This window comes from Myxocyprinus asiaticus, chromosome 15 (assembly GCF_019703515.2).
Source record: "Myxocyprinus asiaticus isolate MX2 ecotype Aquarium Trade chromosome 15, UBuf_Myxa_2, whole genome shotgun sequence".
Taxonomy (NCBI): domain Eukaryota; kingdom Metazoa; phylum Chordata; class Actinopteri; order Cypriniformes; family Catostomidae; genus Myxocyprinus; species Myxocyprinus asiaticus.
In genome coordinates this window covers 36,567,450-36,584,104 of record NC_059358.1, presented here as the reverse complement: position 1 = coordinate 36,584,104, position 16,655 = coordinate 36,567,450, and the positions used below count along the sequence as shown (strand labels likewise).

The 16,655-nt window shown below is 38.2% G+C and overlaps 1 protein-coding gene across 3 annotated transcripts in view; it reads right to left on the bottom strand.

The window, feature by feature from the left end:
• taf2 (TAF2 RNA polymerase II, TATA box binding protein (TBP)-associated factor) overlaps nucleotides 1-14,926 on the bottom strand; it is a 36,996-nt gene extending 22,070 nt beyond the window's left edge. For 2 of the 3 annotated variants that reach the window (XM_051718150.1, XM_051718151.1), the window contains exons 1-12: nucleotides 14,610-14,925; nucleotides 14,417-14,471; nucleotides 12,493-12,653; nucleotides 11,627-11,745; nucleotides 8,201-8,342; nucleotides 7,808-8,039; nucleotides 7,092-7,276; nucleotides 6,837-6,950; nucleotides 4,432-4,531; nucleotides 4,201-4,286; nucleotides 2,781-2,916; nucleotides 211-365 (exon numbers count right to left, since the gene is read on the bottom strand). In XM_051718150.1, the coding sequence (XP_051574110.1) occupies nucleotides 211-365; nucleotides 2,781-2,916; nucleotides 4,201-4,286; nucleotides 4,432-4,531; nucleotides 6,837-6,950; nucleotides 7,092-7,276; nucleotides 7,808-8,039; nucleotides 8,201-8,342; nucleotides 11,627-11,745; nucleotides 12,493-12,653; nucleotides 14,417-14,471; nucleotides 14,610-14,659 (1,535 nt within the window). In that variant the 5' untranslated portion in view covers nucleotides 14,660-14,925. Of the gene's footprint in view, nucleotides 1-210; nucleotides 366-2,780; nucleotides 2,917-4,200; nucleotides 4,287-4,431; nucleotides 4,532-6,836; nucleotides 6,951-7,091; nucleotides 7,277-7,807; nucleotides 8,040-8,200; nucleotides 8,343-11,626; nucleotides 11,746-12,492; nucleotides 12,654-14,416; nucleotides 14,472-14,609 lie in introns of all 3 variants that reach the window. The other variant, XM_051718152.1, reaches the window with a different exon arrangement.
• Nucleotides 14,927-16,655: the final 1,729 nt, after the last annotated feature.

The following is a 16,655-nucleotide window of genomic DNA, read 5'->3' as shown; positions in this document are numbered from 1 at the left end:
GAAAAAGCTAAAAAATTGTTAGAGTTTATAGTTTTGATTATGATTTAATGTCACTGCATAATACCCATACTTCCATTTGTTATCTGACAGTTTAGATATTCAAAAATGTTGAACACAGTAATTAAATGAGTAGGTGTCAAAACTTTTGACTGGTCCAGTGAGTTAAGAACACCATGAACTCCACATAGAGGCTGCATATTTGAAGGATACACCCATTGCTTGATGAGGGGTCCGATGTCCTTTCCTGACACGTTGGAGATGGATTTGAGGAATCCCGAGGTGGATACCAACATCTGGCTCCACATGTGAGACTGATATTTCTGGGACGATGCAGTGCTGGCCAGACTCAAGAGCTTGTTAAACACCTGATGAGAGATTCAAATCCTTCTTACTGAGCTTCCACTATTTGACTAGTTTACAATTAACCAAAAGAACAATGAAAATGTGATACGAAGAGCTGGTTGTGGATCAGTGCATGTGGGTGGTCTGAAAATTATCTTGTGGCTGTATAAGAATCTATTTACTCAGTTACTTATTCTGAAGTTATTCAGAGAAACGAGCTACGGCAAAACTTATGCTTGACTGAAATTTGGAGCTTCCATTAATAAATATGATATCTGGGGGCCTGGGTAGCTCAGTGGTAAAATACGCTGGCTACCACCCCTGGAGTTCGCTAGTTCGAATCCCAGGGCATGCTGAGTGACTCCAGCCAGGTCTCTTAAGCAACCAAATTGGCCCGGTTGCTAGGGAGGGTAGAGTCAAATGGGGTAACCTCCTCGTGGTCGCTATAATGTGGTTTGTTCTCGGTGGGGCGCATGGTGAATTGAGCGTGGTTGCCGCGGTGGATGGCGTGAAGCCTCCACACGCGCTATGTCTCCGTGGCAACGCGCTCAACAAGCCACGTGATAAGATGCGCGGGTTGACTGTCTCAGACACGGAGGCAACTGGGATTCGTCCTCCGCCACCTGGACTGAGGCGAATCACTATGCGACCACAAGGACTTAGAGCGCCTTCCCAATGGGAGAAAAAGGGGAAAAATCCCCCCCCCCAAAAAAAAAAAAATAAAAAATAAAAATAAATATATCATCTTCAAATTGCATCTATTACATTACATATACAGTATATATATACAGTGGTGTGAAAAAGTGTTTGCCCCTTCCTGATTTCTTATTTTTTTGCATGTTTGTCACACTTAAATGTTTCAGATCATCAAACAAGTTTAAATATTAGTCAAAGATAACACAAGTAAACACAAAATGCAGTTTTTAAATGAAGGTTGTTATTATTAAGGGAAAACAAAATCCAAACCTACATGGCCCTGTGTGAAAAAGTGTTTGCCCCACCTGTTAAAACATAACTTAACTGTGGTTTATCACACCTGAGTTCAATTTCTCTAGCCACACCCAGGCCTGATTACTGCCACACCTGTTCTCAATCATGAAATCACTCAAATAGGTCCTGCCTGACAAAGTGAAGTAGACCAAAAGATCTTCAAAAGCTAGACATCATGCCGAGATCCAAAGAAATTCAGGAACAAATGAGAAAAAAAGTAATTGAGATCTATCAGTCTGGAAAAGGTTATAAAGCCATTTCTAAAGCTTTGGGACTCCAGAGAACCACAGTGAGAGCCATTATCCACAAATGGCGAAAACATGGAACAGTGGCGAACCTTCCCAGGAGTGGCCAGCCGACCAAAATTACCCCAAGAGCGCAGCGACGACTCATCCAAGAGGTCACAAAAGACCCCACAACAACATCCAAAGAACTGCAGGCCACACTTGCCTCAGTTAAGGTCAGTGTTCATGACTCCACCATAAGAAAGAGACTGGGCAAAAATGGCCTGCATGGCAGAGTTCCAAGACAAAAACAACTGCTGAGCAAAAAGAACATTAAGGCTCGTCTCATTTTTGCCAGAAAACATCTTGATAATCCCCAAGACTTTTGGGAAAATACTCTGTGGACTGACGAGACAAAAGTTGAACTTTTTGGAAGGTGTGTGTCCCATTACATCTGGCGTAAAAGTAACATCGCATTTCAGAAAAAGAACATCATACCAACAGTAAAATATGGTGGTGGTAGTGTGATGGTCTGGGGCTGTTTTGCTGCTTCAGGACCTGGAAGACTTGCTGTGATAAATGGAACCATGAATTCTGCTGTCTACCAAAAAATCCTGAAGGAGAATGTCCGGCCATCTGTTCGTGACCTCAAGCTGAAGTGAACTTGGGTTCTGCAGCAGGACAATGATCCAAAACACACCAGCAAGTCCACCTCTGAATGGCTGAAGAAAAACAAAATGAAGACTTTGGAGTAGCCTAGTCAAAGTCCTGACCTGAATCCTATTGAGATGCTGTGGCATGAAAAGGCAGTTCATGCTCGAAAACCCTCCAATGTGGCTGAATTACAACAATTCTGCAAAGATGAGTGGGCCAAAATCCCTCCACAGTGCTGTAAAAGACTCATTGCAAGTTATCGCAAACGCTTGATTACAGTTGTTGCTGCTAAGGGTGGTCCAACCAGTTATTAGGTTTAGGGGGCAATCACTTTTTCACACAGGGCCATGTAGGTTTGGATTTTGTTTTCCCTTAATAATAACAACCTTCATTTAAAAACTGCATTTTGTGTTTACTTGTGTTATCTTTGACTAATATTTAAACTTGTTTGATGATCTGAAACATTTAAGTGTGACAAACATGCAAAAAAATAAGAAATCAGGAAGGGGGCAAACACTTTTTCACACCACTGTATATATATATATATTATATATATTGTTGTTTGAATACCTGCAGCATGAACTCCATACTGATCCTGTTCTCAATGAGCCTCATGACCAGGTGGGCTTTGCACTGGAACATCTTATAATATTCCCAGGACAATGTGTGGGGGTGTCTGATGGAGAAGTGCAGGTGGGGTGTTGGACTGAAAAGAAGAGAAAGGAATTGTTATAAACACTCTCTCACTCTCTGTGTAAAACCCCCTGAAACAGTTTAAAACAAAAGGGGTAAAGTAATCTGAAAGAGCTCTAAAATGTAATGCCACCACAGCAAGTGTAGGATTTATGGCCAATGGGTAGCTGAAAGGTGTTGACAGTTTAGACATACTGCACCATACAGAAATACTGAAGATATCAACATCTGTTTCTGTAGCTGAATTCAAGCCCCACTCTCTTCAGCCAAAATTTGACCTGTATTTCTGGCAAAAAATTCTGGCCCACACAATTTTCTCATAACAAATTAGGCTAACTGGTTGTTCACTGCCAATATATCATTAACATACGACTTGACATCAGTGTTGGGTGTAACGCATTACTAAGTAACGCGTTACGGGAATTAAATTACTTTTCCCCTAAAAAAGTAGAGAGATTACTCTGTAATTTTTATGAAATTTAATTAGTTACTTATAATGTACTTGTGTTACATACTGTACAGACTCGACAGTTCTATATAAAACAATACTGAATTTAATATCTAATGATAAAATCTAATTATAAAATCCATTTTCTAATTTAACTTGGCCCCTTTAAATTCGTTGGCCATACACCAGCGTGTGACTTTGCGCCAGTAGGTTTCATGTGTGAAGCTGCTCAAGTGGAAGGATGTCAGCAGAAACGAGTGGCTGTTTTGCTAAATGGAAATGTTCCAATTACTTCGAGATTGTGACACATGTAGACAAGAACATCACGGTAAAATAAGGTATGCCCTTCGGAAAAAATACTATCGGCCTCTCTCCCCGAAGCACAAGTGAAGCACCTGACACGGCAACATGGACACACACTTTTGAGTAATCCGTGTGCAGCGATTGAAGAAACAGAAGATACAACCACTATTTCAGAAATGAGGCAGCACAGTCAACTGAGTAATAGCTCAGCTATTTTGTTGAAATGCATTTGAAAATTTTTATTGAGTAAAAAGTAATCTTTGCTTTGAAAAGTATATTAATGTTTACAGCTTGTTACAGTTAATGTTTAACTACAGCTCTCGTTATTTGTTATTCAGATATCTTGGGAGTAATTTCCTTGGTTGACTGAGGGGTTATTTTCACTATTCTATGTGATTTTATAAATTGATAATTTTATCTTCATAACTTGATCTCATACTTTTGTCAAATGCGTACACATGTTCTCGTATGAACAGAGAATGGTTCATTTCAAATTCTCGCAGAAAAAGGACGGAACTGTTATTTAAGTGACTTCTGAAGTTATACTTGTCTTTTTCTTTTCCTCCTGAGAAGGTGGGATGTAGCAGGACTCCACCAATCTTTAGCTCATAGTCCACAATCTTGTCCAGTTCCTGTGGGCCAGGATAAACACAGAGACTGACGTTTGCACACATACAACTGCAGCCTTTCTTTCTGGAAAAGATTCACTAATTTATGTTTAATAGTAATCCTGAAAAAGTGCATGATATTTCAGCTTTTACAAGCTTAACACAATACCTGCTTGATCCAGTGACGATACTCATTGACTCCAAAAGTTTTCTTCAGGTAGAGGCCATAAATGTATCCTGAAATTCCCTTCAAAACCCACTCATCAGACCTGCAAATACAAATACACAAGATTTACACCGTTGAGATCCAAAGTCCACTGGTCTGTGTTCAGATCTAGCTCTTGCTAATTGTATTACAAATTCAAAGTGAAGTCACATTTCACTTTCTTCTGAAAGTCCTTGATTTAACAATGCTGTACCTTTCAAAGAGCAACTATGGCATAAGAGTTTTTCTTCAATGACATGACCCCTAAACTGTTATGACATCATTCTGCCACCTAAATGCAATATACAAAATGGATATATTTTGTTTTTAAAGTGCTGTTGTGGTCTGAGCTCATGGCCTGGGCTAGAACAGACAGGAGTGAGACTGTTTGAATGGATTTCACTGGCAGTGCTGGAGACCGCCCTCTCTAAACCTACTGTCTTCAATAACAGGACTGAACGGCATTAAACAACACCATTAATTGCAGGCAGGTGACTGTTCTCCATTTCAAAGTTGGTTCGCTTATCCAGTTGGGGCCCATATAAACCCGAATAAAGTCTGCTATACAAGCCTCCACATCTGATTTGGATTTAAGACACTTAGCACACAAGGGGGACAATTGTAAGAGGTAATCAAAGCGTTGGGTAAAGCACTGCAACTTCGGACCTCACACTCTCTCGTTCACACACACACACAGGCAGAGCATTTTAGTTTAAAAGCCAACAAGAGGACAGGAACTGTCCTTATGACACACATCAGAAAGAGAGAGAAACAAAAAAAACAAAAACAAAAAAAAAAAGCATTTATTGAGCATGACTGACAATGAAAGAACACAACGCTAATGCAGTGACTATTGCCAGACCACAGGCCACCATCATACCCATGTTTTTCACGCAATGTCACAATGTGTTCTGTGTTTTAGAGAAAAGGAAAAATTACAACTTTATAACACAACTGTATGATCACACTACCTTACTATCTAAAAGGCACCTACACAGCTCAAAACAAAAAATAGAAATAGAGCAACAGATTATTACTAAGCAATGGAAAAAAGTAACTTTTTAATCAATCAAACCCAGGTGGGTTGTTAAAACCAAAGTTAAAGGGATAGTTCACCCAAAAATTAAAATTCTCTCATCATTTACTCACCCTCATGCCATCCCAGATGTGTATGACTTTCTTTCTTCAGCAGAACACAAATGAAGATTTTTAGAAGAATATTTCAGCTCTGCAGGTCCATACAATGCAAGTGAATGGTGGCCAGAACTTTGAAGGTCCAAAAAAGCACAGAAAGACAGCATAAAAGTAAACCGTACGACTCGAGTAGTTAAATCCATATCTTCAGAAGTGATAGGATAAGCGTGGGTGAGAAACAGATCAATATTTTTACTATAAATTCTTCTCCCCACCCAGTAGGTGGCTATATGCACGAAGAATTTGAATCACCAAAAACACAAAAAGAATGTGAAAGTGGAGATTGACAGTAAAAAATAACTTAAATATTAATCTGTTTCTCACCCACACCTATCATAACACTTCTGAAGACATGGATTAAACCACTGGAGTTGTATGGATTACTTTCATGCTGCCTTTGTGTATTTTGTAGCTTCAAAATTTTGGCACTCATTCACTTGCATTGTATGGACCTACAGAGCTGAAATATTCTTCTAAAAATCTTCATTTGTGTTCTGCAGAAGAAAGAAAGTCATACGCATCTGGGATGGTATGAGGGGGAGAAAATGATGAGAGAATTGTAAGTTTTGGGTGAAATATTCCTTTAAGTAATTTGCATTATTTTATGGTAACAAGTGAAATATCAACCACGAGTTGAAATACCATCATTTATATAAATGCAAGCCCCAGCAGAGGACTGTGCACAGCCAGCGGCATCTGTACACGATTATAAAAAGGTCCTATATTATTTAATTGAATGCAGGTTTTAGTTCCGTGCTTGCATTCTTAGAGTGTTTTAATGCAGTTAGAAACAGAGAAATGTAGAATCTGTTATTCTTATGTGAGAATGAATGAGACAAGTAAATGCATGCATTTACACTAGGGATGTGCACGAGTAATCTATTAATTGAGTACTCCCCTAGCTTTAAACATTCGAGTAAAAACTCGTATCATATACGAGTGTCATATGAGAACATTAGGCCTATGCAAAGAAAAAAACATCTAAATAATCCCACCGACATTAGGATAAAAAGGACATTTTAATGGTCATTAACAAACATTTAGGACCAGTACATTTTCTCAATTTACCTGCAATTGTCAGGTGTGGCAATAAGTAATTCTGGACCCTGCCTACAACCTTTCAGTTACCAGCTCACAACTTTAGCCACTAGGCAGCACCATCTCTACCCACTTACCAGGACATTCGAGAGATGAAGCAGCCAAAGAACTGCTGGGCCAGAGCTTGAGCCAGACAGCGCCTGGTGAGAGGGGTCTGATCTATGATCAAACCGCTGTGCAGGAGGTTGGTACTGAGAAGAGAGACCACCACATACACCAAATCATAAGCAAATCTAACAGAACATCAAATCATATTCTAGCATCGGTTAACAAAGCCATGCATATTTCAATTATCTTCAGAAGAAAATATAAACAGCCAATTACAAAATTACCTGAATATACTCATGGAGGCATATGATGAGACCTGCACATAAGCCTCGTCCACAAAGACCGTCTTGAAGCAGGAATACGGGTAACGACAGGTGAGGATCTCCTCATAAAATTCAAAGATCTCATGCAGGTATGACATGCTGTGTTTCAGCAAAGGTAGGAGCTGAGGCAGGCAAAAATGAGTCACCTGTTAAAGCACAAATAATGTATGAAAGATAGATAAAAGAAATGCATTACTCAAAATCGTACGGTTTAATATCTTTACTATAAACAATGCCTGAACATGGCGCATTCAACCAGGGTAGTATGTTAACTAGTATACAACCAGATAATACTATTTGGAATACTGTTTCACAACACTAAAAGCAGCTAGACTTAAATTTCCATTTCAGGGAAAAATTCACACAATCTTAACATCTAATTCTTAAAGTTAGGAAAAAATCAGATTGTAAACAATGCAGTTTCTGAGATGATGCAAAGACACCTCTTGTTGCTGTAAAAATGTAACATACTGAGGTCATGTGAAAACAGTGTGGCATTATTATTCCTATTTTCTTAAAGTCCTATGCAGAAGGCAGTTACTATTCTGTTCTGAAAACACCCATGGAAACTGCACACCACCATCTAGTGGCCAACTGTGAAAGTAACATTTGCTGAAAACACCAGACACACAACTCATCCTAATTCCTAAACTATAATCAGATGTCCTCTTACACACCTCATGCATGTACGGGTCCACCAGAATCTCAAAGGGCCCCACAGCCAGAGAGATGTTAGGGGCCGCAGTGGGGATGGGTAGCATGTAGTGGAAGGTCTTCTTGCGCATGTCATGTGTATAAACCGTCTCCATGAGATCCCCACAGGACACTGCCACCATAGAGGCATCCACTGTGAACTCAAGCTTCCATGTACACAACTCTGAGTATGAGTCAACACACGGAAACCAGAACCTAGTGCAAGAAGTTTGGAGATTTTGTAGGTCCTTTTCTTCACACACAGACTTAACACATTCAACATCAATCAAAAGCAGTGTTGTTTTGTTTAGAATATAGTTAAGATCAATAATGGGAAAAACATAACACTGGAATTCCATACCACATCTGCAGCTTACCGTGTGGAATTCTGGTTGCCAAAGGAGAAGACGTGTGCTGCTCTTTCTGCCATACTTCCTTCCACATCAGGTACCACAAAGTGTAGTCCTCCCTTCGGCTGATCCAGTGAGAACTCAATGTACACCTTCAGAACTTTCATCTCTGCACACGAACACCAACAGACAGACAGATGTTTATTAAAAGCAAGTTATTAAAACTACACTTTGTAACTTCTGGCCCTCTAGCGGCTGAAGAACAGAACTGCAAGTTACTTGCGGAGGAACATTGTTTTGGTAATTACGTGAGCTGGGCTTTGGCTCTGTTCTCCTGCGTGGATGAATCTGATGGTTTGAGGAGAACCGGTATAACCATGGTTACAGGTGATCAACTCAGAGCAAATGTCACTAACGACAATAAAACTGGCCTCCTCCCCTCAAAAAATCAAATAAATAAATAACGAAAGGAAGAAAAAGATGGATTTCTAAAAAACATGTCCTATTAGCAGGTAAGTAGCATATTTTCCACTGTTGTTTTGACGTGTTGAAAACAATTGTTTCAAAATAAATAACGTTACAAAGTTAGGCAACGCTGACATTAGAAATAACAATTGCTAGTCAAATCAGATAAAGTCAAATGGTGGAAACGGTGCAAATGTTTAGTCTATTTGCTAGCAGGCAAATAGACTAAACATGGCTCCAGACTGCCACTAAAACGTTCGCAAATGCGACCAAAAATAATTGATTGCGACAATAATTTAAAATCTAGTCGCCATTGGCAACAGTCAGGTTGTGTGCGTTCATCTGCGGTTTCGTCAGATATCATCTTGTGAGTTATTGAATATATTTTTAGAGCACCAGTGTGTCTCGTGCCACTTTTCTCTCGTTCTGTTTCTGACGAGATCGCTGCACCGTATGTAACAACAAACCCAGCGTGAGAGAGTCGTGACCAAATGACTCTTTTTTTTTTTTTTTTTTTTCATGAATCACCTGAAAAGAACTGAGGATTTGAACTCAGGAGCTCAGGTTAGCAGTATGAATCAGAATCACTTTCTCAGCGAATCAGCGTCAGTGAGTTCAGAACTGGGAGCGCAGACATTTCAAAATAAGAGTCCTGTGTATATTTCGGGCTTCTTTATAATTAAAAATCCCACATTATGTTGCACTTCTTTAATCCTCTGGTAATTATTGATTGGGATTGGAGTAGCACAATAAACTGCATCTGGGATTTCATTCAATTTGCACTCTTGTAGTCTCTGTGTTTGGTCCATCGTTAGCAGTAAAGAAAGACCAAGGTAATATTTTCAAACAATTTATTTATTTTTTGTTTATTTATTTATATATGAGGTCCAGCTTTTGACACTTAGGACTATTGAGGGACTTAAAGGGGTAGTTCACCCAAAAATGAAAATTCTCATCATTTACTCACCCTCATACCATTCCAGATGCATGATTTTCTTTCTTCTGCAAACACAAATTTTACAATTTTTTGAAGAATATTTCAGCTCTGTAGGTCCAGACAAGCCAAGTGAATGGGTTCCAAAATTTTGACACTCCAAAATGCACATAAAGGCATCATTAAAGTACTCCATAAGACTCCAGTGTTTTAATACATATCTTCAGAAGTGATATGATAGGTGTGGGTGAGAAACAGATCAATATTTAAGTCATTTTATGCTAGAAATTCTCATCCCAGCACAGTAGGGGGCGATATGCATGAAAAAATGTGAATCACCAAAAACAAGAATGTGAAAGTTAAAGTGGAGATTGACTGAGCAGGCAGGGAGAATTTCTATCATAAAAGGAGTTAAATATTGATCTGTTTCTCACCCACACCTATCATATAACTTCTGAAGATATGGATTAAACCACTGGAGTCTTATGGATTACTTTTATGGTGACTTGTGTTATTTTTTTTGAGCTTCAAAATGTTGGCACCCATTCACTTGCATTGTATGGACCTACAGAGCTGAGATAATCCTCTAAAAATCTTTTTTTTTTTGTGTTCAGCAGATGAAAAAAAAGTCATACACATCTGGGATGGCATGAGGGTGAGTAAATAATGCGATAATTTTCATTTTTTGGTGAACTATCCATATAACTATTACACAAGGTGCAAACATTCATTGATACTCATGAAGACAACACAATACTATACTTTATGTAAATATCTGTAATGTAGATTCTAAATAGCAGTACTAAATAAAAATAATCTTTTATCTCTTGTATTTGTATAAATTATGAAAGGGGTGTGAGCATTGATGAGACAAAAGGGAATGCAAACTTATCTTCTCAACTATATATACTGTTTATTAAACCTTCGATGAATGGGTTATCAGCTGGCTGACTTTTCTTCTGCTTTCTATCTAAATCAAGCAATTCTGTGATTTGGTGACTAAAAACAGCCATTTGGCTCCTTAATGTTTCAGTTGATTTTTTAGTCTGGAGCCCAGCTAAGGCAGTAACTGGTTTGGAGACTGCCGTTGTTACCTGCATAAAGTTATTTTGTTTCCATTGTCCTTCCTCAAAAATGAAATTGAAAGCACTACAGTACCACAATCCATGATAAAATGTCCCATTAGAGTGGCTAACGCTATCTAACGAAGTACCGTGCTAAGAAAGCTACCTTGCTAACTATCGGCCCAATAAAATATCTTGCCTGTCAAGCAAGAAAAACTACATTTCTGCATCGGTTTTAAATCGTTGAGGTCTCGCAGTTGTCGCCACATCTGAAAAGCCAATCCAATGGTTCGTGATTTATTATGGGTTGTCACTTTTCCTTTTTTTCTTGCAGACACTTCTTGGTTCTAGGTTTGTTTTTATTTTGAAAACGGGTGATTTCTCTGACTGGTTGCCTTTATGAATGATCCATGGTCAATGTCGCTCATTTGTTGTGGCTACAAGCTTTCAGCTTCAAACTACTACCACACCTTTCACCGCACATATACATGCACCGTATAGCTGGACCGTCTTTTCTTTATTTTACGGACATGACGTAAACATGCATGGATGACTGTTAGAATTATGCAATTTCCCGCCAAATCCATTCCGACTGTTCTAAAATATAAATCTTTGTTATAGGCTTACCATAGTGAATCGGGGTAATGCAAATACATGGTTCGGAAGACAAATTGTTGGTGTACTTGCTCATTAATGAAATTGTGTTCATTTCTAACAAAAAAATCTTACATAGTGTAGCTTTAAAACACTGAAAGTCTGTTTTTTTATCATTATTTTAGCTTAAGCAGGGATATAGAATTTACAGTTCTTAACCTAGTAATTATTTTGATACTAATTTGTCACTTTGCTGTTGTCTTTATACTCTACATGCATGTAATTATTGCAAAAACAGTGTGCATTTTCTTGAAAGTACAAAAAGTGCTTGTCATGAATAGAAACGGTTAATGCCATTAGAATCAAACACTATTCAGTGCTGGTCGATCTACTCACCATCTCCCTGCTTCCAGAGTTCTGATGGGACTTTAATGGAAAGCTCTCCATTCCCAGCGTCTGGGTCCACAGCACTGACTGCTGCTGTGCAAGCACTAGAAAAATAGTTCAGGTTCCTCCTGTACAGCACATGGCAAAAAAAGATTTCTTGAAGCTAAATAAATCCTTGTTGTTATTTAAGTTGCTTGGGGAAAAACACAAGTGATAAAGATATGGCAAAACAATTACATTTGTGACACCAACATACATCATTTTTCCAGCTGTTTCCTTGTTATAGAGGGTGCTTATTCTTTTGTTATCAATCCTGTTATTTTATTCTCTTTTCTCCAGCCCTTTGCACCATTGCAAATGTGGTGAATACACTTCCTGGCATGTACCTGCTGTTTGTTTGTTTTTTCTGTTTTAGTTTTTTTGCTTGGATAATACATTTACAATCCCTAAAAGTAAGGCATGTTATACTTTTTTGGGCCAGGCTCACTCTAATATAGAGCTGGTTTGTTTTTATTTCTTACAGTTGCCTGTCAATACAATAAAATAACTCTTAATAATCTCATAATTTTAGAATGAAACGGTAATAACGTCAAATATTATTAAAACTTTTCACACTTTTTTCCCTGAATTTTTTGTGGACCCCTTAGCACTGCCTTGCGCTCCCCGAACCCCACTTTGAAAACCCCTGAATTAGAAAAATTTAAATGAGACCTGTTGTAAGTACTGTAGATAGTCGATTTTATTTTTCATCGCATCTGTTTCAAGCAGTTCAATAAAATGTTTTCCTTCACTGTGACCATACTTCTTACTGGATTAAATCATTCATAATTGTAAATATTTTTGTTAAAAAGAAAATTAAATAAAGCTCCGCTTACTGTTTGGACTCATGATGGCAGACCTCCAGCGTGGGGTCGTTGTAAATGAACGGAGCCTCAAGGTCATTTACTCTGACCCTGTAGATTCGGCACTGTTTGCTGTTTAGTTTAATGCGGTTCAGGTTTACCACTGTCGGAAAGATAGTCAGCTCCACATAACCCTATTAAGAGGAGGGAAAAGTCCATACAAATATAATTAAGCATTTAAGAGTCATTTTCAACCTATTTTTCTCAAAGCTGATATCAGCAAATGAGGAAGGATTTTAGTTTTGGTAACACTTTATTGTACCTTCGACAACCTTTATTAATAAGTCATTGGCAAATATTATATAATGCTTAACATATCAGTTACTCATTTACATTCAAACATGAATATGTATGAATCAAAGTTTAATGACACTTTTACTACTGTCCACTGGTGGCCAAAAGTTTGGAATAATGTATAGATTTTGCTCTTATGGAAAGAAATTGGTACTTTTATTCACCAAAGTGGGATTCAGCTGATCACAATGTATAGTCAGGACATTAATAATATGAAAAAATTACTATTACAATTTGAAAAATAAATTCAGAACTTCTTAAACTACTTCAAAGAGTTCTCATCAAAAAATCCTCCATGTGCAGCAATGACAGCTTTGCAGATCCTTGACATTCTAGCTGTCAGTTTGTCCAGATACTCAGGTGACATTTCACCCCACACTTCCTGTAGCACTCGCCATAGATGTGACTGTCTTGTCGGGCACTTCTCATGCACCTTACAGTCTAGCTGATCCCACAAAAGCTCAATGGGGTTAAGATCCATAACACTCTTTTCCAGTTATCTGTTGTCCAATGTCTGTGTTTCTTTGCCCACTCTAACCTTTTCTTTTTGTTTTTCTGTTTCAAAAGTGGCTTTTTCTTTGCAATTCTTCCCGTAATTTCACACACCACTGCACTTGTGTATATGGCAGTGTGACAATAAAGTGATTTGATTTGATTTGATTTTTGATAAGGCCTGCACTCCTGAGTCTTCTCTTTACTGTTGTTCATGAAACTGGTGTTGAGTGGGTAGAATTCAATGAAGCTGTCAGCTGAGGACATGTGAGGCGTCTATTTCTCAAACTAGAGACTCTGATGTACTTATCCTCTTGTTTAGTTGTACATCTGGCCTTCCACATCTCTTTCTGTCCTTGTTAGAGCCAGCTGTCCTTTGTCTTTGAAGACTGTAGTGTACACCTTTGTATGAAATCCTCAGTATTTTGGCAATTTCAAGCAAAGTATAGCCTTCATTCCTCAAAACAATGATTGATTGATGAGTTTCTAGAGAAAGCTGTTTCTTTTTTGCCATTTTTGACCTAATATTGACCTTAAGACATGCCAGTCTATTGCATACTGTGGCAACTCAAAAACAAACACAAAGACAACGTTAAGCTTCATTTAAGGAAACAAATAGCTTTCAACTGTGTTTGATGTAATGGCAAGTGATTTTCTAGTACCAAATTAGCAATTTAGCATGTTTACTCAAGGATAAGGTGTTGGAGTGATGGCTGCTGGAAATGAGGCCTGTCTAGATTTGATAAAAAATGACTTTTTTCAAATAGTGATGGTGCTGTTTCTTATATCAGTAATGTCCTGACTATACTTTGTGATCAGCTGAATGCCACTTTGGTGAATTAAAGTAACAATTTCCTTCCGAAACAGCAAAATCTGTACATTATTCCAAACTTTTGGCCACTAGTGTATATCAAATATTGATCTATTAAGCATTACATAATGTAACAATGTTACTACTAAAAGTTTTACCAATTTTCCATGTATTATTTTCAGCTTAAGCCTTCTACCCAATAAACCACAATATAAAAATCAGCTCACATCACGTCAGGGATTTCAAAGTCTACCAATTCCTTCGAAACAAATCATTGTAAAAATCAAAGTAACAACTTACAATGACAGACTTCCTCTGAAAGTTGATATTGTTTATGCAGACAACCTGATGGGTTGTAAAGAGATAAACAGCCGTGTGTTAAATGCATGCAGTGGCACACTTGCAACATTAATAATCGTGCTTTGTCATGAAAACTTTACTTTGTAACCATATAATCGTGCATGCAGTGAGAGGAGTGTATTGTGATACTTATAGTTTATATGGTCTTGGGCTCTCAAAGCCCTTGTCTTTCTTGCGGTTCATGCTGATCTTCAGTTGATTCACTCGAACGCTTCGAACAGATGAGAGGCGGTATTTCAGGTCGGCTTCATTTCAGGTCAAATCCGTTGTGTGTTCTTGTTTTGTAAGAAAAGACAAGACCTTTCTTGCTCAAGCATCACTGTAGTCCATTTTGTCATGTTTTGATTTTCAAAACGACTCTGAAATGTTAAAAATTCAGTAAAATCCTCTAGTGTTTTGCAGATTGGCGACAACACTATTCTCTCACTACATGTGTTCGGCCATATTGTTTGTAACCTTTCCCCCTCCCGCGCTAAAGGTTCCCGGATGTTTAGTCAGCGTCAGGAGTATTTGGTTGAGGGTCGACCTGAAGGGGGCGCGTATCGGCTCGGAAAGGCCGAATTCTCCATTGAGCCCCTTTCTTCTAAAGACGTATTTTCAATTATTCGAGATATGTGTAGACTAAAATGTATAATATTTTACATCTATTAATTGGTACCTGACATACGAATGGAAATCTCTATACGACTATCATTGTTATTATTGTTATTATTATTATTAATATTATTACTAATAATATTTTATATTTTCATCCATTAATCAAAAACGTTTGTGATTGGTCCACACTGACCAGTACTGAAAAAAAGTAACAAACAATGAGGTCAGGACACCTGAATAATGACACTTTTGAAAGACGACGTGTGTGGCATTAAAACTTCTTTTTAATGTAAAAAAGAACAAAACATGTTTGTTTGTTTTTTTTTTTTTTTTTTTTTTTTTTTGCTTGCAAATGTACTAATTTACAATTTTGTACATGTGTAATAACTGTTCAATACCTAAAAAAAATTAAAGCAGAGTCAAAACAGTTACCATATTTCAAGCTATATTTCAAGCTCAGCCCACTGTATTTAGGAAGCTGTGGTGACTGCCCTCTCTTCTATTGGTGATGAGCATAAATAACAATAAAATTGTGTGATATTTAGATAGGAATGGTCTTTGGATCAGGTATTTAAATTTTCAGTATGAAAGACAATAACATGGTCTTTACAAAGAGAAAGATTAAGGATCGTATAACCTTATTGTATAATCAACACTGGAAAGTTACTGAGCGTATAGTTGATTCGAGCTTTTAGAAACTCTGAAAAATATGGAATAATTTAGTGCTGAAACTGAGGAGCACTCATGAAGGCAATTGTATTCATTCCTACAGGTGTTTAAAGATGGCTCTAAGAATCCAAGTAGTCAAAGTGTTGGCAAAGGAATATTTGTCCCTAAATTTAAAATCAAAATGAGCCTAAGATTAACAAATGAACTGTTTGTATCAGTGGCGTAACTTGGATCTTACGGGCCCCAGTGCAAAGCACCTGTCGGGCCCCCTTTTCACCTTCCGGGAGGTGGGGTTGGGGGGTAGTTTGGGGGTGGTCCTCCTCGTTTGTTTTTGCCCTCCATAGTGGGGTGAGGTGGAGGGTACGATAGTCCCTCTGTTGTTGTCAGGTGGGTGGGGGGTCCCCGTGCTGTTTTTCATCGCCTGTCGGATCCGCAGACGTTTTTACTGTTCACTTTTAGTCAGCCGACGTGGACCCCCTCTCACCTCAGGCCATAGAGTGGTTGCCCACCCAGCCTTTTCTGTAGTTACGCCACTGGTCTGTATACACTACAAAATGAACAGCCTTAATCTTAGGTTTGCAATGGGTTGAGCAGGTCATGCCAGATAAGGTGGTAGTATGCTCAGATTCTTCTTCTATATCAGCTATATTATCTGCAAAATCGGACAGGGAAAAAAAAGGAAATCTATACTTTGTTGTACAGGTTAAAGGAAGTTGTTGTAGTGGTGTATTTTTGTTGGGTACCAGCACATACTGGGGTTTTAGACAATGAGGTAAAATCTACTTTACAGAAAAGGCTGATAAATAAATGGCAAGAAAGATGCTGAAGTACCACAGGGAGGTGGTTTCATAGTATTATACACCCAGTGGTGAGGAAACAATACATGGGAGGGAATAAAAGGGAGGAGGTTTTT